The sequence below is a fragment of the Rhinolophus ferrumequinum genome, chromosome 14 (genome assembly GCF_004115265.2).
Source record: "Rhinolophus ferrumequinum isolate MPI-CBG mRhiFer1 chromosome 14, mRhiFer1_v1.p, whole genome shotgun sequence".
NCBI lineage: Eukaryota > Metazoa > Chordata > Mammalia > Chiroptera > Rhinolophidae > Rhinolophus > Rhinolophus ferrumequinum.
The window spans coordinates 24,538,297-24,560,804 of record NC_046297.1 but is presented as its reverse complement, the minus strand read 5'-3'; the positions used below and the strand labels follow the sequence as shown (position 1 = coordinate 24,560,804).

The window sequence follows — 22,508 nt, the reverse complement described above, 5'->3', positions numbered from 1 at the left end:
ATATGGAAATATTTGACTTAAATGACAGAGAATTCAAGATTGCAGTTCTTAAAAATTCAGTGAGATACAAGAAAACACAGGCAGATTAATGAACTCAGAAACACAATCAAAGAAAATGAACATTTTACCAAAGAGATTGAAATTTAAAGAAATATAAAAAACCTAACAGAGTATCTGGAGATTAAGAACTCAATAAAAGAAATCAACAATGAAATAGCCAGCTTACGTAGTAGAGTTGACCAGATGGAGGAAAGAATCAGTGACATTGAAAGAATCAGTGACAAGATAGAAATCTGGAAATGACATAGATGAAAAAAGAGAGAACTTGAGACTTAAAAGAAACGAAAGAACTCTACGAGAACTTTCTGACACTATCAGGAGGAAAAACATAAGACTAATGGGCATACCAGGAGAAGGAAAAGAGAAGGGAACAGAGCGTGTATTCAAACAAATAGTCAACGAGAACTTCCCAAACTTCTGGAAAGAACTGGGGCCTCGAATCCAACAAGCAAATAGAAGACCTAATTATCTCAGTCCCAACAGGCCTTATCCAAGGCACATTGTATTGAAGCTGTCAAAAATTAATGACAAAGAAAGAATCCTCAAGACAGCCAGTAAAAAGAAGATGGTAATCTACAAAAGAAAGCCCATTAGATTATCATCAGATTTTTCAGCAGAAACTCTACAAGCCAGGAGGGAGTGGAATAAAATGTTCAAACTATTGAAAGAGAGAAATTAGGAGCCAAGAATAATATACCAAGCAAAGATATCCTTTAGATATGAAGGAGGAATAAAGACCTTTCCACACATACAGAACCTGAGGGAATTTTCTAATACACGACCTGCACTACAAGATACACTGAAGGAGGCTGTAGGATCAGCATAAATAGGGATAATTTGTGACAACAAAAACATAAAAGGGGGTGAGTAAAGGCCTGAACAAGAATACGGGAATTGAGAAAGTAAGCATGCTGAAGAAAATGGAATACTCTAAATATAAAACTATCTTTTACATAAACTTAATATTAACCATGCAAAAAAAATCCAGACCTGAAAGGCAGAACATAAAAAAAGAAGAGAGGGAAAAAAAATCATAGAATACCATTTTCTAAGAAAATCCACAGAAATAATAGATAGCAACAAAAAGGCAAAGAAACAATGGACACAAAGTCTTACCAGAAAACCAAAAACAGAATGGTAGGAAACCCTCATATATCAATAATCACCCTAAATGTACATGGACTCAACTCACCAATGAAAAGGCACAGAGTAGCAGACTGGATCAAAAAACTGAACACACATATGCTACCTGCAAGAGACACATCTCAGCTACAAAGAAATATAGACTCAACTGACACTCCAAGAAACTGACACTCCAAGCAAATGGTATCCAGAGAAAATCAGGTGTGGCCACACTGATATCACATGAAACAGACTTCAGGGTGAAAAAGGTAACAAGAAACAAAGACAGACATTTCATAATGATAAAGGGGACTGTACAACAAGAACACATAACAGTCATCAATATGTATGCCCCAATCAGGGAGCACTGAAATATACCAAGCAACTACTAACAGAACTGAAGGGAGATTGACCAAAACACAATTATAGTAAGGGACCTAACTACATCACTGAAAGCTTTGGATAGATCATCCAAACAGAAAATAAAGAAAGAAATAGCAGCCCTAAATGACACATTAGATGAAATGGACATAATACACTTACAGAGCATTTCATCCTAGAACATCAGACTACACATTCTTTTCTAGTGTACATGGAACATCTCAAGGATAGACCATATATTGGGACATAAAACTAGAGTCAGCAAATTTAAGAAGACTGAAATCATACCAAGCATATTCTCTGATAACAAAGCTTCGAAATTGGATATCAACTGCAAAATGACAGCAGGAAAAACAACAAATATATGGAGATTAAACAACATATTTTCAAAGAACGACGGGGTAAAACAAGAAATAAGAAGAGCGATCATAAGATACATAGAAACAAATGAGAATGAAAATACATCCTACCAAAATTTTGGGGACACGATGAAAGCAGTATTAAAAAGGAAATTTATATCATTACACTCTCTCTCAAGAAAGTAGAAAAAAAACAGATAACTAACCTCATGTTACACCTGAAAGAACTAGAAAAAGACAAATGAAACCCAAAGTCAGCAGACGGAAGGAAATAATAAAAATCAGAGGACAACTACATGAATTAGAGAACAAAAAGACAATAGAAAAAAAAACACATTTATGACAAAGAGATGGTTCTTTGAAAAGACTAACAAAATTGAGAAACCTTTGTCTACACTAAGATGAAAGGAGAAAATACACAAACAAAATCAGAAATGAAAGAGGGTAAGTTACCATGGATACCACAGAAATACAAAGGATCATCCAAGAATGCACTGAAGGACTATATGCCACCAAATTCAATAACCTAGAAGCAATAGAAAAGTTCTCAAAAACATATAGCCTTCCTAGGCTGAATCACAAAGAATTGGAAAATCTAAATAGGCTGATCACCAGTAAGGAAATTGAATCAGTCATCTGAAACCTTCTCAAAAGCAAAAGTCTGGGACCAGATGGCTTCACTAGTGAATTCCTACCAAACATTCAAAGAGGATCTAATATCTACCCTACTCAAACTCTTCCAAAAAAACTGAAGAAGAGTCAATACTCCCTAACTCATTTTCTGAGGCCACATTACCCTAATACTAAAACCTGGTAAGGATAACACAAAAAAAGAAAATTACAGACCAACATCTCTGATGAACACAAATGCAAAAATCCTAAACAAAATTCTAGCAAATCGAATGCAACAATGCATTAAAAAGATTATACATCACGACCAAGTGGGATTTATCCCAGGGGCACAAAGATGATTCAACATACACAAATCCATCAATGTGATACACCACATAAACAAAATAAAGGACAAAAATCATATGATTATATAAATTGATGCAGAAAAAGCATTTGACAAGATACAACATCCATTTATGATTAAAACACTTAATGGAATAGGTATAGAAGGAAAATACCTTAAGATAATAAAGGCCATATATGACATACCCTCAGCTAATATCATAATTAATGATGAAAAAACTAAAGCCCTTTGGCTCTACGTTCAGGAACACAACAACGCTGTACCTGATCACCTCTGCTTTTCAACATACAATTGGAAGTCCTAGCCAGAGGAATCAACCAAGAGAAACAAATAAAAGGCATCCAAATCAGGAATGAAGAAGTTAAACTGTCACTCTTTGTAGATGTCATCATGCTTTACGCAGAAAACCCTAAACAATCCACCAAAAAGTTATTAGAAACAATAAACAAATATAGTCAAGTTGTTGGCTACAAAATCAAGGTACAAAAGTCCATTGCATTCTTATATACTAACAATGAAATCTCAGAAAAAGAAATAAAAAAGAACAATTCCTTTTGCAACTGCAGCAAAAAAAGAAAAAAAAAAATACCTAGGAGCAAACTTAACCACGATGTGAAAGACCTATATGCTGAAAACTATAAGACATTTTTGAAAGAAATTGAAGAAGACACAAAGAAATGGAAAGATATTCCATGTTTATGGATTGAAAGAATCAACATCATTAAAATGGCCATATTACCCAAAGCAATGTACAGATTTAATGCAATCTCCATCAAAATCTGAATGGCATTTTTTTAAAAAAATAGAATGAAAAATCATCAGATATGTATGGAACCACAAAAGACTCTGAATAGCCAAAGCATCCTAAGAAAAAGGAACAATGCTGGAGGTATCAAACTCCCTGATGAAATACTTCAGCTTGTACTACAGGGCAACAATAATCAAAACAGTATGGTATATGGTATTGGCAGAAAAACAGACACACAGACAAATGTAATAGAATTGAGAACCCAGAAATAAACCCACATAAATAAGGACAGATAATTTTCGACAAAGAAGTCAAAAACATACCATGTTTCCCCGACAATAATACCTAGCCGGACAATCAGCTCTAAAGCATCTTTTGGAGCAAAAATTAATACAAAACCTGGTCTCATTTTACTATAAGACCAGGTATAATACAATATAATATACTATAATACCGGGTATAACATAATATGATATAATACAATACTGGGTATATAATATAATATAACATAATATCATATAACATAATATAATACAATACCAGGTCTTCTATTAATTTTTTCTCCAAAAGACACATTAGAACTGATTGTATTGCTAGGTCTTATTTTCAGGAAAATACGGTAAATGTCAAGATGTACCAAAATTCACTCAAAATGGATCAATGACCTAAACATAAAACCTGAAACAATAAACTGCATAGAAGAAAACATAGGTACTAAACTTATAGACCTTGGGTCCAAAGGCAAAGGAAGAATAAGCTAAAATAAATGACTGGGACTATATCAAACAAAAAAGCTTCTGCACAGCAAAAGAAACCATCAACAAAATAAAGAGGCAACCAACTGAATGGAAGATTTTTGCAAACACCACCTCTGATAAGGGGCTAATATCCAAAATATACAGAGAACTCATACAATTCAACAACAAAAAAAAACAAACAATCCATTAAAAAATGGGCAGAGGAGGGATCATATCTCAACATAATAAAGGCCATATATGACAAACCCACAGCTAACATCACACTCAATGGGGAAAAGCTAAAACCATTCCCCCTAAGATCAGGAACAAGGCAAGGTTGCCCACTATCTCCGCTTCTATTCAACATAGTGCTGGAAGTTCTAGCCACAGCAATCAGACAAGAAAAAGAAATAAAAGGCATCCAAATTGGTAAGGAGGAAGTAAAATTATCATTATATGCAGATGATATGATACTATAGAGAACCCTAAAGACTCCACCAAGAAGCTATTAGAGCTGATAGATGAATTTAGTAAAGTAGCAGGATACAAAATTAATCTTCAGAAATCAGTTGCATTTATATATACCAATAATAAAACATCAGAAGGAGAAATTAAAAAAACAATCCCATTTACAATTGCTCCAAAGACTATAAAATACCTGGGAATAAATTTAACCAAAGAAGTAAAAGATCTGTACTCAGAAAATTATAAGACACTGAAGAAAGGAATGAAAGAAGATATAAATAGATGGAAACACATATCATGTTCATGGATAGGAAGAATTAATATAGTTAAAATGTCCATACTGCCTAAGGCAATATACATATTCAACGCAATCCCTATCAAACTACAAACGACGTTTTTCACAGAAATAGAACATATAATCCTAAAATTTATATGGGACCATAAAAGACCCCGAATAGCAAAGGCAATCTTGAGAAATAAGGACAAAGTGGGAGGTATAACAATACCTGACTTCAAATTATACTACAAGGCTACAGTAATCAAAACAGCATGGTACTGGCATAAAAACAGACACATAGATCAATGGAACAGAATAAAGAGTCCAGAAATAAATCCATGCCTATATGGCCATTTAATCTACGACAATGGAAGCAGGAATGTACGATGGGGTAAAGACAGTCTATTCAATAAATGGTGCTGGGAAACCTGGACAGACACATGCAAAAAAATGAAGCTGGACCACCTCCTTACACCATATACAAAAATAAATTCAAAATGGCTTAAAGACTTAAATGTAAGATCTGAAACCATAAAATACCTAGAAGAAAATATAGGAAGAAACTTCACAGACATTACCCGGAGTAAGATTTTTACTGATATATTCCCTTGTGTGAGGGAAGTAAGAGAAAAAATAAACATGTGGGATTACATCAAACGAAAAAGTTTTTTCACAGCACACGAAACCATCAATAAAACAAAAAGGGATCCTACTGAATGGGAAAAGATATTTGCCAATGATATATCTGATAAGGGATTAATATCACAAATCTATGAAAAACTCACTCAACTCAACTCCAAAAAAACAAACAACCCAATTAAAAATGGGCATTGAAGAGACATTTTTCTATACAGGATATACAGATGGCAAACAGACATATGAAGAAATGCTCAACTTCACTAATCATTAGAAAAATGCAAATAAAAACCACAATGAGATATCACCTCACCCCAGTCAAAATGGCTATCATCAATAAATCAACAAACAACAAGTGCTGGCGCGGATGTGGAGAAAAGGGAACGCTTGTGCACTGTTGGTGGGATTGCAGATTGGTGCAGCCACTATGGAAAACAGTATGGAGGTATCTCAAAAATCTGAAAATGGAACTACCCTATGGTCCAGTAATTCCACTCCTAAGTATCTATTCGGAGAAATCCAAAACTCCAATTCAAAAATCTTTATGCACTCCTATGTTTATTGCAGCACTATACACAATAGTTAAGACATGGAAACAACCGAAATGCCCATCGGTAGATGACTGGATTAAGAAAATGAGGTACATTTATACAATGGAGTATTACGCAGCCATAAAGAAGAAAGAAATCTTACCATCTGCAACAACATGGACGGACCTAGAGAACATTATGTTAAGTGAAATAAGTCAGACAGAGAAAGATAAGTACCATATGATCTCACTTATATGCGGAATCTAAAGAAAAGAATAAGTGAATGAACTAATCAGAAACAGTTTGGGAGACAATGAGGAAAAACTGAGGGTTGCTAGATGGGCGGGAGGGGTGGGGGGTGGGGGGTGGGGGGGAGGGTGAGGGGATTGGAGGGCAGTCAGTGACCACAGGATGGCCACGGATTTGAAAATTAATCTGGGTCACGTAATTTGGTGGTTACCAGAAGGTAAAGGGTTTGGGGGGTGGGGGATGAGGGTGAGGGGGATCAAATGTATGGTGATGGAAGAGGAGCTGACTCTGGGTGGTGAACACACAGTGTGATTTATGGATGATGTGATACAGAATTGCACACCTGAAATCTATGTAATTTTACTAACAATTGTCACCCCAATAAATTAAAAATAAATTAAAAAAAAAAAGAAACAGTTTTGGAGACAAAGAGAAAAACTGAGGGTTGCTCAATGTGCGGGGGGGGGGGGGGGGTAACGGGGAAGGTGAAGGGATTAGAAAACAGTCAGTAACCACAAGATGGCCACGGGGTTTTGAAAATTAATCTGGGGAACGTAATCAATAATGTTGTAAAGTTTTTGTAGGGTATCCAATGGACACGTGTCCCATTTGGGAGACCACCTCAGGGAAGATGTAGATGCCTGATCACTGCACTGTACACCTGAAGCTGAACAATAATGAATGCCAACTATAATATTATATATATATATATATATATATACACATATATATATATATATGTATATATAGTTATGTATACACTTACAAGAGGCGGAGTACAGCATTGTGAGTGGAGACAGTGGAAATGGGTTGGCTCGGTGCGATGTCAGAGAGATAGTGGATGGGGGGAGGGGGGTCCACAGTGTGAGGGATATAAATGATAAACTAAGTATTATGATAAATGATAAGCAAGTCTAAGTATTACTTTGTCTTGTGCACCTAAAACTAATAAAAAAAAAATTGAAAAAAAAAAAAAAGAGCAGAGGACCTGAAGCAACATTTCTCTACAGAGGACATACAAATGGCCAATAGACATATGAAAAGATGCTCAACATCACTAATCATCAGAGAAATCCAAAGGAAAACCACAATGAGATATCACCTCACACCAGTAAGGATGGTTGTCATCAACAAGACAAATAGTAACAAGTGTTGGAGAGGCTGTGGAGAAAAAGGAACCCTCATACACTGTTGGTGGGAATGCAGATTGGTGCAGCCACTATGGAAGGCAGTATGGAGGTTCCTCAAAAAATTAAGAATAGAATTACCGTATGACCCAGCAATCGCTCTCCTGGGTATCTACCCAAAAAATCTGAAAACATTTATCCACAAAAACATGTGTGCCTCAATGTTTGTTGCAGCTTTATTTACGGTGGCCAAAACATGGAAACAACCAAAGTGTCCTTCGATAGATGAACGGATGAAGAAGTTGTGATATATATACACAATGGAATACTATTCGGCCATAAGAAAAGATGAAATAGTACCATCTGCGACAACACGGATAGATCTTGAGATTATAATGCTAAGTGAAATAAGTCAGACAGAAAAAGTCGAGAACCATATGATTTCACTGATATGTGGCATATAAAACTGAAAACAAGAAAAGAACAAGACCAATAAATGAAGAAACAAAAACTCATAGACATAGACAACAGTTTAGTGATTACCAGAGGGTAAGGCAGGAGGGAGCTTCTAAAAGAGGGGAAATGGGGTCAAATATGTAGTAATGGAGGGAGAACTGACTCTGGGTGGTGAACACATAATGTGAGATATAGATGAGGTATTACAGAATCGTACACCTGAAATCAATGTAAGTTTACTAACAATTTTCACCCCAATAAACTTTAATTAGAAAGAAAAGAAAAGAAAAGAAAAGAAAAGAAAAGAAAAGAAAAGAAAAGAAAAGAAAAGAAAAGAAAAGAAAAGAAATAATAGCCAAAAATATCCCAAATCTTGGGACAGCTATGGACATCAAGGTACAGGAAGCTGAAAGAATTCCAAGCAAGAGGAACCCAAAGAAGATTACTCCAAGACACACCATAATGTTAAAAAGACGAGGAAAGCAGTTTAAAGCAGAAAAAAAAACTCATCACATACAAAGGAACTCCCATGAGGCTATCAGTGGATTTATCTGCAGATACTGTAGGCTGGGAGAGAGTGGGATGATATAGTCAAAGTGCTGAAAAAAAAAAAAACAACTGCCAACGAAGAATACTATACATGGCAAAATTTTCCTTCAGAAATGAAGGAGAAATAAAGACATTTTCAGACAAACAAAAGCTAAGGGAGCTCTTCAAATGGACCTGTAGATCACCAGTAGACCTGTCTTGCAAGAAATGCTAAAGCGTTTCATTCCTCTTTATGGTTGAGTAATACTCCATTGTATAAATGTACCACAGTTTCTTTATCCAATCATCTATCAATGGGCATTTCAGTTGTTTCCATGTCTTGGCTATTGTGAATAGCACTGCAATAAACATAGGGATACATATATTTCTTTTTGAATTAGTGTTTGGGATTTCTTTGATAGATACCCAGGAGTGAAATTGCTGAGTTATAACGTAGTTCCATTTTCAATTTTTTTGAGGTATTTCCATACTGTTTTCCATAGTGGCTGCACCAATCTGCAATCCCACCAACAGTGTACCAGGGTTCCCTTTTCTCCATATCCTCACCAGCAGTTGTTGTTTGTTGATTTATTTATGATAGCCATTCTGACAGGAGTGAGGTAGTATCTCATTGTGGGTTTTGTTTGCATTTCTCTAATGATTTGTGACATTGAGCATATTTTCATAGGTCTGTTAGCCATCTGTATGTCCTCTTTAGAGAAATGTCTCTTTATGTCCTCTGCCCATTTTTCAATTGGGTTATTTGTTTTTTTGGGTGCTGAGTTGTATAAATTTTTAATAAATTTCGGATATTCACCCCTTATCAGATGTATTATTGGCAAATATATTCTCCCATTCAGTGGGATACCTTTTTGTTTTATTGATGGTTTCCTTTGCTGTGAAAAACATTTTAGTTTGATGTAATTCCACATGTTTATTTTTCCTTTTGTTTTCCTTGCCCAGGGCATTATATCAGTAAAAAATATTACTAAGTGTAATGTCTGCAAATTTATTTCCTGTATTTTCTTCTAGGAGTTTGATAGTTTTGGGTCTTACATTTAAATCTTTAATCCATTTTGAATTTATTTTTGCATATGGTGTAAAAAGGTGGTCCAGTTTCATTGTTTTGCATGTGTCTGTCCAGTTTTCCCAGCATCATTTATTAGACAGACTGTCTTTACCCAGGTGTAAATTCTTGCTTCCGCTGTCATAGATTAAATGACCATATAGGCATGGATTTATTTCTCGGCTCTCTATTCTGTTCCATTGATCTATATGTCTGTTTTTATGTCAACACCATGCTGTTTTTATTACTATAGCCTTGTAGTATGTTTTAGTCTCAGATTGTATGATACAAAATCTTACCATTTGCAATGACATGGATGAAGAATATTATGCTAAGTATAATAAGTCAGATGGAGAGAGACAAATACCATATGGTCTCACTTATATGTAGAAGCTAAGGAACAGAATAAATGAACAAACAAAACAGAAACAGACTCAGAGATATAGGGGGGAAAAACTGATGGTTGTCAGTGGGGAAAAGGGTGAAGATGAGGGAGAAGTGAGGGGACTGGAAAGCAGAAATTAGTAATCACAAAATTGTCATGGGGATATGAAATACAGGTTGAGGAATATAATCAATGATGTTGTAAAGATTACGTAGGGGGTCAGATGGGCAATGGACTTATTAAAGAGACCACTTCATAGACTGTGTAGATACCTGACCACTGTGCTATACACCTGAATCTGAAGTTGAATAATATTGTATGTCGACTATAATTAAATACACACACACACACACACACACATATATAGAGTCACGGGATGTGGAGTACAGAATAGGGAATATAGTCAATGGAATTGTAACAGCTATATACAATTTCAGATGGGTAGTAGTAGATTGGGGGAGGAGGGGGTTTATCACTTTGTGAGGGGTATAAATGTCTAATTATTACAATGTTTTGAAAACCTGAAACTAATTTTCAAAAAAAACTTCAAAACAAAGAAAAAAAATGTTAAAGAGAGTTCAAGTTGATATTAAAGGGCACTAAATAACAACATGAAAACATGTAAAAGGATAAAACCCACTGGTAAAGGTAATATGCGTATACGTAGTTGAATGCAGAATTTCCTAATACCGTAATGGCAGTGTATAAATCACTTTAATTTTTAGTATACTCATAAAAGTTAAAAAACAATAATATTAAAAATAATTATAGCTATAATAATTTGTAAATGGATGCACAATGTAAAAAGATGTAAAGTACGTCATCAATTACATACAATATGGGGGAAGAAGTAAAAGCACAGAGTTTCTATATTAAAGGTAATTTGTTATCAATTTGTTGCAATTAAAGGTAAGTTGTTATCAGCTTAAAGTAGATTGTTATATCTATAAGATGTTTTATGAAAGCCTCATGATAACCACAAAGAAAAACATATAATAGATACTCAAGAGAGAAAGAGAAAGGAATTGAAGCACACCACTACAAAAAATAAATCACAAAGGAACAAAGTTAGATTTTAAAAAGTCATAAAACAAGTAACAAAATAGCAACAGTAAGTCCTTTCCTATCAACAATTAAACGTAAATGGACTAAATTCTCCAATCGAGACAAAGTGGCTGAATGAATTTAAAAAAAAAAATCCAACAATATGCTGCCTATAGGATTCACTTTAGCTTTGAAAACACACATAGGTTGAAAGTAAAAGGACAAAGATATTCCTTGTAAATGGTAAAAGATAGTGGGAATGGCTATATTTATATCAGATAAAAGAGACTTTCAGTAAAAATCAATCACAAGTGACAAAGAAGGTGACTGTATAGTGTGATAAAAATTGATTCACTTAAAGGATATGAAAATTGAAAATATTTATGCACCTAACATAAGAGCACTTAAATATACAAAGCAAATATTAACAGAGTTGACGGGGGAAATAAACAGCAATACAGTTGTAGTAGGGGACTTCAATACCCCACTTTCAACATTGGACAGATCATCCAGACAGCAAAACTGGCAATCTGGGTAGTACGGGTTTGATCAGCGCTGCAACTGGTTTCCATAGTTCTCAACTTAAAGAGAGGTGTCTCTAATATGCTAGTCTACTCTTTTCCAAGCGGCAAACCAAGAAGCTAGACCACTGACAATAGTCCAAGAGTCTCAGTAAAAACGATAGTTCATCAAGAAGATGATGGGCAGAGCTACAGGAATGGGCTAGAGTCTGCCCACTGAGTGGAGCAACCATACCTAGGTTTGGTTCCGCATAGCTGGTACTAAGCTGTGTCAGGGAGGTGACACACCCCAAGGGTACCCATGGGTGGAGGTTGCCTTCTGCTGTCAGTGGTTCCAGTTGGCAAAATCATCAGCCACAGACCACTGATCAAAGGGGTCACATGGGTTATGGAGCCACAAAGGTAGATAACGTGTCACAGTGCCAACGGCTCTCAGTGCAACTAGCTGGTCTGGGCCCTCCTCAAAGGCTGCCCGTTTGCAGGTTAGCTGATATAAAGGACCAAGGAGAAAGCCAACGTGCAGCCCATACTGTTTCAAAACTCAGAGTCCATACCTTTTGGTAGTGGGAGTTGAAAAGACAGCAGTTTCTCCTTGAGTGCCAGAGGAATTAAGCACTGTTAATCTGTCTACATAGTCCTAAGAAACTACCTGGCAGGCAGGCCCCTGGTATTGGTGGGGGTGTATCACCCACCTCTGCTGTTAGAAGTGTAATAGCTTTGCATCAGGGCCATTGAGATTTTGGCTTCTGATTTGCCAACCAACACAACACCATCTGTACAGTGGAAATTTTTGCCATTACAGGGCAGAGGCACTTGTACTAAATCCTCACCATTCCAAAGGACAGTGGGAAGGATTTGTGTGTTCCTATAGCACTTTTCTACATATGTCTCTTCCCAGCTGCGAGTACCTTCTCCCATACTCGTGGCATAGGAATGTGCAAACATATACACATGAATTCTCCATATACATTTAGATATAGAAACAGCAACAACAGATCACTGAATTGGCCCATAAAATAGTTGTTTCCCTTTCCCATTTGCAATTAGGAAATACACAATCTATAGAGAAAATTGTAATCCTACAGATGAGAGATAGCCACTGTCAATACTTTTATTAATTTATTTCATGTAATATGTGTGTGTTCATATCTAATAACTGCTCAGCTTATTGCATGTAACAAGCATTTTCCCATCTCATCATCAAAAATTCCCATTATCATTATGTACGTATGTACCATAGTGTTTATCTATGTCATTAATATTGCACATTTACATTATTTTCAAAATTTGTTGCTATTATAAATAATGCTGCAAGAAATAAGTGCTGAATCCTTTTATGCTTTTCTTTTATACATATATGGAGTGAGGCATGAATCTAATAATTGCTTTTGGTTTTTTTGTTATTATTTTCCCCAAAAAAGCTTTTTGCATACCATTCTCCATTTGTTTTTGAAGCTTCTTATAATGTACTAAACTCTTTTACTCACACAGACTTATGTATCTGTTTGTATTTATGCCATCTGTCTTCTGAAGTGCACCTAAAATAAAGTCTATGCAAGATCTGCAACAAGGGTTTGCTGAGGCAGAATGAAAACATCCTGCAGTTCAAACACTGAGGAATTTAGTACACTAAATTATTTTCTACTTTCCCTGAAATATATACCAATATCCTGAGTAGTGTTCCATATGCCATTACCTAATGTTCCTTCTCTCATTTATCCCTAAGAAGAGCACCAACTGTGAGGTAGACCCATCCCTCCAAACCTAGAAGTTACCATGCTTCACTCTATACATTTACCCATCACGTGGAGTTGAGAGATGTTCATGGTCATTATTCCAACCCAGAAGAAATGCAAGAGAAACATTCCCCTTCGCTCCAAAGGGACCTGAATTATAACCTCTCCTCCTTACATCTGAACCCAAAAGTGGGTTGCATCTTACTCACTCCAAGCCTAGTTCTCCATATAATATTGTCAATCCTGATAACTCAGTATGTGACCAACATGATATTCCACAGCACTGGCAAATTCTGCCAAATGAAATTGTCATAATTTTGGAGTCTACCAATACAAAGCAGCCTGAGCTACCATAAAGCAAATATAGAAAAAACAAGATAAAAATATAAAATAACATATTCCATGGACACTTGGGAGAAAAAGGTAATTGTCTGCTTGAAGGGATGCATCCATCTAGTCATTGACATGATGTTTTATGATATTTAAATATTTATGCACAATAATGACAAAGAAGAAGTCATGAATTGTGGAATATTCAAGTCTATAACTACAACTGTGGCTCTGCCAATTCTTCTTCACATTCTAAGAAGTTCTGGGTTTATATGATACTGGTTTATGATAAATAAGATAAATATTATATATCTTCCTTATAGGTAGCTTCAATGAATATAAAATATTAACATTAATAATAATAATAGTAGCTAATATTTATTGAGAACTTAGTATGTAACTACTAGCACTGTTCTAATCACTGTATTTGGATTGACTCACATCAACTTCATGAGAAAGGAATATGATTATCATCCCTGTTTTATAAGTTAGGAAACCAATTAGCAAGTGGAAAAGCAACAACTGAAACCAAAGCACTATCCACTCCTGCTTTTTCAAACAACCATAAAACTGCCGCGTCCCATGTAATGTTTTCTCCCTCAATATTGGCACTTTGATCTCTTATTTAAAAAAGGTAAGGGGGAGGGAGGGTTTTAAAAGAGGGTAAAGGGGGTCAAATATATGGTGATGGAGGAGAACTGACTCTGGGTGGTGAACACACAATGCAAAAGATAGATGATGTATTATAGAATTGTAACCTATATAATTTTACTAACCAATGTCATTCCAATAAATTTAATAAAACTTTAACAAAAAGAAAAAAAATAAAGTGACTATTAGAAGATTTAAAGTTAAAATAAATAAATAAATAAAAAGCCTATCTTTTTGTTGTTAATGAATCTAAGTGATTTTAAATTAAATTATGTGGGCAGTATCACCTCTCTGTAAAGTCTTACCTGTCTCCTCCCACAAGGAATCTCTCTCTTCAATGTTCTGAAATACGTATATTAATTCCATTATTATGCACTTACTGTAACTTTTCTTTAGGTGTTGTATTTCCTTTTATACTTTAAGCTTATTTAGTTCAATAACAATGTCTAATTCATCCCTGTAACTATATATACAGTAGTTGAAAAATAACCAGAACTCACAAAATAGCTACTGAATTAAATTATACGAACCAAAGAAAATCCTGAACATTAAATTTCTAATGTGATCTCTGTTGGCTACTACACTATGGTATATTATACATGTGTAGTAGTATATTATATAGATGTACTTATATTTTTATACTACCCATTTTAATTAGGTTTATCATAATTCCTAGCATTATGGTAAGCTTGATTTCACATACTCCATTAGTTCCTCTGCTAAACTACTCTATTTCAGATAAGCACATTAGTTACGATTCTATACTGAGTGTTTCAGGAAACCCAAATGAAATTAATGGCTTGTCTCGTACCGTTTGCCTCGTGGATAATGCCGCACATATTCTCCAACATCATGAGCAGCAACAGCTAAGACTTGTGGATCATCTGACACCTCCAGAAGTTTTGTCAAAATTCTGAAATAAATTTAATCCAAAGAGAGATCAATTTTTGATTCTTCTATAGAGCACAACGAAGCATAGGTACAAGGCAGATATCTTCCTGAAAACAGACATATATGAAATATAAATAAAAATAGACATTTATAATCTTATTTCCTATAGATTTCACTATTACGCATAGCACATTACACATAACATGTTACATATAAGTGAGCACTTTTCAAATCTTTATCCATATATATAGCAGGTTACTTTCATGTTCATAATGTATACCACGTAAAGTTCCCAAAATATCAGGGACTCCCTCTCCTGCTCTCTTAAGAAAGACAACTCTAGTGTGAGTAAATGTTATTTTAATGTGTAACTACCAGCAGATCCTTGCTAATTATATTTTGAAAATAAATCATTTGTAAACCTTTTGTTAGTATTAACAGAAAATTACTTTCAGCTGTAATCAAGATGGAGCCTGAGCAATAAGCACACACATCTCTCCTTTCTCCTGCTCCAACTCTCACAAAAGACTTGAACATATACTTTAAAAACATAACTAAATCCACAACAGCAAGCAAATGTTTCTGAGAAAATGGCAGGTCAAATTCACAATCCTGACTCCCCTGCTCTCTTAGCTAATACACTTTCCAGAGTAACATACAAGCAGAGTAAAATGACTACTGATGCTTGATGGGTGCTTCTTGAGAAGAGGAGTCAACTACCAACAGCAGAGAAAGCTCCCCTCTACTGGGAGCCTAAATGAGAACACATCCCACGTTCATGGATCTGAACACTGAATATTGTTAAGATGGCAATACTGCCCAAACTGATTTACAGCTTCAACACAATCCCTAACAGAATCCCAACCAGCTTCTCTACAAACTTGACAAGGTTATTCTAAAACTCATATGAAATGGCAAGGGATCCCAAAGAACCAAAACCATCTTGAAAAACAGACTGCCAGTTTCCCGTTCAACATGTAAAGAGTTTGGACGTTATCACTCTTGTCTTCACAAGAAGAAAAAGCTGAACAAACTAAAAATCAACACCTCTTCTTAGATCCAAGTGAGAACTGAGGTCCCAGGGCAAACCACTACCACATAAGCTAAAGAGACAGGCAAATACAGCGACTCACAGATAACTGGAAGCAGAAGCTGTTGCTGGATCCATCAACTAGTAGGAATACTTAAAGGATAATTGACTAATTGCTGGAGACTGAGTACAGACTAGCTTGAAAGATAAAAACTGCTAGTGACCCAGCCATATGGGGGTCCTCACAGTGCTCATCCAAAGAAAAAAAACATAATCTAAATAGGTATCTTTAAAATATATATATATATATATATATATATATATATATATATATATATATATATATATATATCTGCTAAAGACATAGAAGCAATAACTGTTAAAGAAATTGAAGTAATAATTAATAACCTTCCAAAACAGAAAACAACAGGCGCAGATGATCTCACTAGTAAATTCTACTGAACAATTAAGGAAAAAATGATACCAATTCTCTACAATTTCTTCCAAAAGAGAGAAGCAAAGGGAACACTTCTTAACTCATTCTATGAGCAAGCATCTATAACACCAAAATCAAACAAAGACATCACAAGAAAGAAAAACTACAGACGATATCACTCATGAATATGGATACAAAAATCCTCGACAAAATAGCATCAAATCAAATATAACAGTGTATAAAAGGAATTATGTACTACAACCAAGTCGAATTCATTCCAGGTATGCAAACTGATTGAATATTCAAGAATATATAAATGTAACCCATCACATCAACAGACCAAGAATAAAAATCACATGATCATATCAATAGATGCAGAAAAATCATTTAGCACAATTAAATACCCATTAACGATTAAAAAAAAAAAACTCTCAGCAAACTAAAAATAGAATAGAACTTTCTCAACTTGCTAAAGAACATTTTTAAAAAACCTACAGCTAACATCAAACTCAATGATGAAAAACTAGAAGTTTCCCTGTAAGATCAGAAACAAGGCAAGAATTACCCCTCACCAGTCCTCAACACATACTGAAAGGACTCACCAATGCAATAGGAAAAGGAAATAAAAAGCATATAAATTGGGAAGGAAGAAATAAAACTGTATTTGCAGATGACATCATGGTCTAAGTAGAAAATTCAAAAGAATCAATTTTAAAACTCCTGGAATTAATAAGCAATTATATCAAGGTTGTAGGATACGAGGTTAATATACAAAAGTTGAACACTTTCTTATATTACCAGCAATGAACAAATAAAATTTGAAATTTAAAACGTAATACATTTCCTTAGCACTCCCCAAAAAAGAAATACTTAGGTATAAATCTAACAAAACATGTACAAAATCTACATGAGGAAAACTACAAAACTCTGATGAAAGAAATCAAAGAAGAACTAAAGAAATGGAGACAGATTCCAGATTGATGTCAGTTCCTCTCAACTTCATATATAGATAGATTCAATGCAATTCCAATCAAAATCCCAGAAAGTTATGTTGTAGCTATCAAGAAGTTGATTCTAAAGAGGAAAAAATGTAGGCAACATTGGGGTACGGCGATGACTTTTTGGATACAACAAGAAAGTGTAATCTGTGAAAGAAAAAACACTGATAAGTTGGACTTCATTAAAATTAAAAGCTTCTGCTCTGTGACACACTATGAAAAGATTAAAAAGGCAAGCCAGAGATGGGGAGAATATATTTGCAAAGAACATATCTGATAAAAGACCTCTATCCAAAATACACAAAGCACTCTTAAAATTCAACAAAAAATAAATAACTCAATTTAAAAGTAGTTAAAAGACCTGAACAGACACCTCACCAAAATAGATAAACAGATGGCAAATAAACATATGAAAATAGGATCAACACCATGTATCATTAGGGAAATGCAAATTAAAATAATGAGATATCACTACACTCCTACTAGAATGGCCAAAATCCTGAACACTGACAACACCAAATGTTGGAGAAGATGAAGAGCAACAGGTACTCTCATTCATACTAGAGGGAATGCAAAACAGTGCAGTCACTTCGGAAGACAGTTTGTTACTTTATTACAAAACTAAACATTATCTTACCATATAATCCAGCAATCAAGCTACCATGATATTTACCCAAATGATTTGAAAACTTGTCCATACAAAATCCTGTACATGGACATTTATGTCAACTTTATTCATAACTGCCATACTTTGAAGCAATGAAGATATGCTTCAATGGATAAACAAACTATCATACAGTCGTAGAATGGAATATTCAGCAATAAAAAGAAATGAGCTACCAAGCCCCCCCCAAAAAAAAACATGGAGGAACCTTAAATGCATATTTCAAAGGAAAAGACCGCAGTCTGAAAAGGTTACATACTATTTGATTTCAACTATTTGACATTCTAAAAAGGGCAAAAATATAGAGATAGTAAAGAGATCAGAGATTGTGGGGTTCGGGAAGGGGGAGGAAGGGAGTAATGAATAGGTAAAATATAGGGAATTTTTGAGGCAGTGAAACTATTCTGTATGATACTGTAATGGGGGATATGTAATATTATGCATTTATCAAAACCCAGAATGAACTGTACAACAGAAAGCATGAACTTTAATGTAAACTATGAACTTCATTTACAATAATGTATAAATATTGGTTCATCAATTGTAACAAATGTACCTCACTAAGGGAAGGTGTTAAAAATAGGGAAAACTGTTCGTGTTGGGGAAACAGAGGATATATGAGAATTCTATGTACTTTCACTATAAACCTAAAATTATGCTAAAAATTAAGTCCATTAATTTTTAAAAGTTACAGAAGTTGTATATTTAGTAATTCTTACATTGTTTGTAACAGCAAAACATGGCATCAATAAGAGACTGATTAAATAAATTAAGACACACACAAAAAGAACAAGAAAGTGGGGGATTCACACTTCTGGATTTTAAAACATACTATAAGGCAACAGTAATCAACACAATGTGGTACTAGTATCAGAATAGTTATATAGACCGATAGAATAGAATTGAGAGTCCAGAAATAAACCTGTGTGTCTATAGTCAAACTGATTTTTAATAAGAATGTCAGGACAATTCAATGAGGAAAAGAATAGTTTTTCAACAAATGTTACTAGGACAAATGGGTAGCCACAAGAAAAAAAAAAAAAATGAAGTTGGATCCTTACCTCACAAAATGGATCAAAGTCCTAAATATAAGGACTGACAATAACAAGTGTTGACAAGGATGTACAGAAATCACAACCCTCATACGCTGCTGGTGGGAATTTAAAATTGTGTAGCCACTTTGGAAAACAGTCTATCACTTCCTCAAATGGTTAAACATAGAGTTGCCATATGATACAGCAATTCTACTCCTGGATATCTACTCAATAAAGAAAAATAAAAACATATATACATACAAAAACTTGTACACAAATGTCTATCACCAGTATTTTCCATAATAATCCAATGTCCCTCAACTTATGAGTGGATAAATAAAATGTGACATATAATTGAATATTATTCGACCATAAAAAGGAATAAAGTACTAAGTGCTACAATATAAAGGAAACTTGAACATATTATGGTAAATTAAACAAAGTAACTAATATTATATGATCCATTCATGTGAAATTTTCATAATAGGCAAATCCATAGAAACAGAAAGTAAATTAGTGGTTGCTTAGGGCAGGGTGGATGGGTGGATAAAGATGTGACAAATGAAAAATCCAAGGTTTCTTTTTGAAGTGAAGAAAATGTTCCAAAATTTTGTTGATGGTTACACATATTGAGAATATAATAAAAACCACTGATCTGTACACTTTAAATTGTGAATTGTGTGGTATATAACATACATCTCAATAAAAAACAAAGACACTTGCATATATTTGGTCATTTTAATATGAAAAAGGGAACCCTGCATAGCACTGGGGAAAATGTTATTTTCAATAAATGCTGCTGGTTCAAGATATCTATGTAACAAAAACATGAATCTTGACCCCTACTTTATGCCTTATCCCAAAACCAATTCCAGAAGAAATGGAGATCTAAATATCAGAAGTTAAACAATAAAACTTCTAGCAGATAACACAGTCATATATCCTTATGACCTTGGGTAGGCAAAACTTCTTAACCAAGACACAAAAAAGCACTAGCCGTGAAGGAAAAGATTAATAAAATGAGCTACATTAAAATTAAAGAGTGAAACATCATGTGACAATAGGAAAAAAATAGTTGTGATGAATATATATACAAAAAAACTCACGTTCAGAATACATACAGAACTCCTTTAAATTAAAAAAATAAATAAATAAAATACTTGAACAGGCACTTCTGGAAAAAAAGATATCCAAACAGCCAATAAGTGTATGAAAAGGTATTCAACCCCACTAGTGAGCAAGAAAGTACAAAATAAAATCATGGAATATTTAAATTTAAAGAGTGACAAAAACGTGTTTGTGACAACATGGAAAAACAGGTATTAGAGTGTAAACTGGTATTTAAAACTTACTTCAAGAGCTCATAATTCTTCTCATTTAATCTCACAGCATTTTCTCTCCAAAATTTCTCAGATTTGTGCACAGGACTCCATTCCAATCTTCCAGATTTAAGTTCTGAACTGTATTCATCAAATGAGCTACAAAAAATTTCAAAGAAACCAAAGTTTATAAGCATCTGAGAGATCCTTCAAAATTAAGCAAACTACAACATCTTCTCTGATGATTTAACTACAAAGACTGACCATCCATGTACATTAATTAACAAACTACCACTAAATAAAGTTTAAACAGCTTAAATAAGCTTTATAAATCACATGAAATTTACTCAGGATAGGTATTATTATACCAAGGTCCAAAACTCCTGACAAATTTGAATGCTCATCATGAGATATTAAAGGGAGCACTTGTTTTCAAAATCCCTAACTTAATATGTACATAAATAAATGTATATCAGTAAAATATCTGATAATTGAGCAGAGTTTCTACCACATCACTTATAATACTGTATTTGCCAGATCACTAGATACATTAATATAAATTTAGGTAAAAGTACACAACTTGAACATAAAATAAAACAGTATATTCTCATATTATTACACAATAAAGGTCATAAACTAGGAAACTGTGACAAAATCAAAAACACACATATCAGTACAATATTTTACAATGCTGATTACCAACAGTGAAGAGGTAATTCGTTGGTTCAATTGACCTGCTCTAAATTAATTAAACACAAAAAAACCTCTGTACATATAAAAAACTGGAATGCACTTTAATTCAAAAATCATTCAGTATGTATCGAGTTACTTAAGTATTCAATTAGCTAGTGGATAAATATCACAAGATATACTTGGACTTTCACGTAAAAATTTTAAAAAGTAGCCATTTAATACAAAATGGTAATTTAATATAACCAGGGATTTAAACTGATCAGTGTCCTGTTGAATAAAGTAGTAATTGACTTTAAGGTAAACCTAGTTAGAATAAGAAGTACACTAGTATTGCTAACATTAATATCCTAAAGCTATAACAGCAAAAACAGAGACAAATCTCTTTCAACTATATCCCTATTTGCTCTACGTAATTAGCAATATTTTTCAAATTACCAAATTCAACATGAAAAATCAGTAAGTACTAACTGGCTAATGTGGATTAAATAATTTGGAATGCTAACTATTTTCAGTATTGTTTATTTTTAAAAAGGACCTTAAATCATTATTCCAGAGGAACTAATGATAAATTTCAAAATAAACATAATAAAATAGGATTTATAAAAACAGCAAGCCTATTGCTAACCTATTATATTAAAATCAACTTATTCATATTTGAAATTATAAAAGACAAAAAATCATGTCTCCCTCCACAAAACTCCATTACAAACCACTAATATGAGTGATACATCCCATCTCCATAAAAGATTTTGGGTATTGGGGTTATAGGCTACATTGAATTATCTGGTAAATACATTTCTAGAACACATACTATACTGAAGGCATTTGCTGGACACTTAAAACTTCACAACAATCCTACAAGGTTACAATTTTTATTGCTAATTGACCAAAAGGAAAACTGAGACTTTAAAATATCAAGAATCTTGTTCAAGGCCACAGATAGAGAGCGCAGCCAAACAATTCAAACTAGAGTCAGCCTGGCTCCCAAATCCAATCCACCTACAGAGAAAGACCTATTTCTAAAGAGTAATTTCTTTTAAAAATGTATCAATAGTTGAA

At 34.1% G+C, this 22,508-nt stretch overlaps 1 protein-coding gene across 3 annotated transcripts in view; it reads right to left on the bottom strand.

Annotated features, from left to right (window-relative positions):
- ATP6V1H (ATPase H+ transporting V1 subunit H) overlaps positions 1-22,508 on the bottom strand; it is a 154,795-nt gene that overhangs the window by 51,472 nt on the left and 80,815 nt on the right. For all 3 annotated transcript variants that reach the window (XM_033126480.1, XM_033126481.1, XM_033126479.1), the window contains 2 exons: positions 20,790-20,915; positions 15,196-15,297 (listed from right to left, as the gene is read on the bottom strand). In XM_033126480.1, the coding sequence (XP_032982371.1) occupies positions 15,196-15,297; positions 20,790-20,915 (228 nt within the window). The remainder of the gene's footprint in view (positions 1-15,195; positions 15,298-20,789; positions 20,916-22,508) is intronic.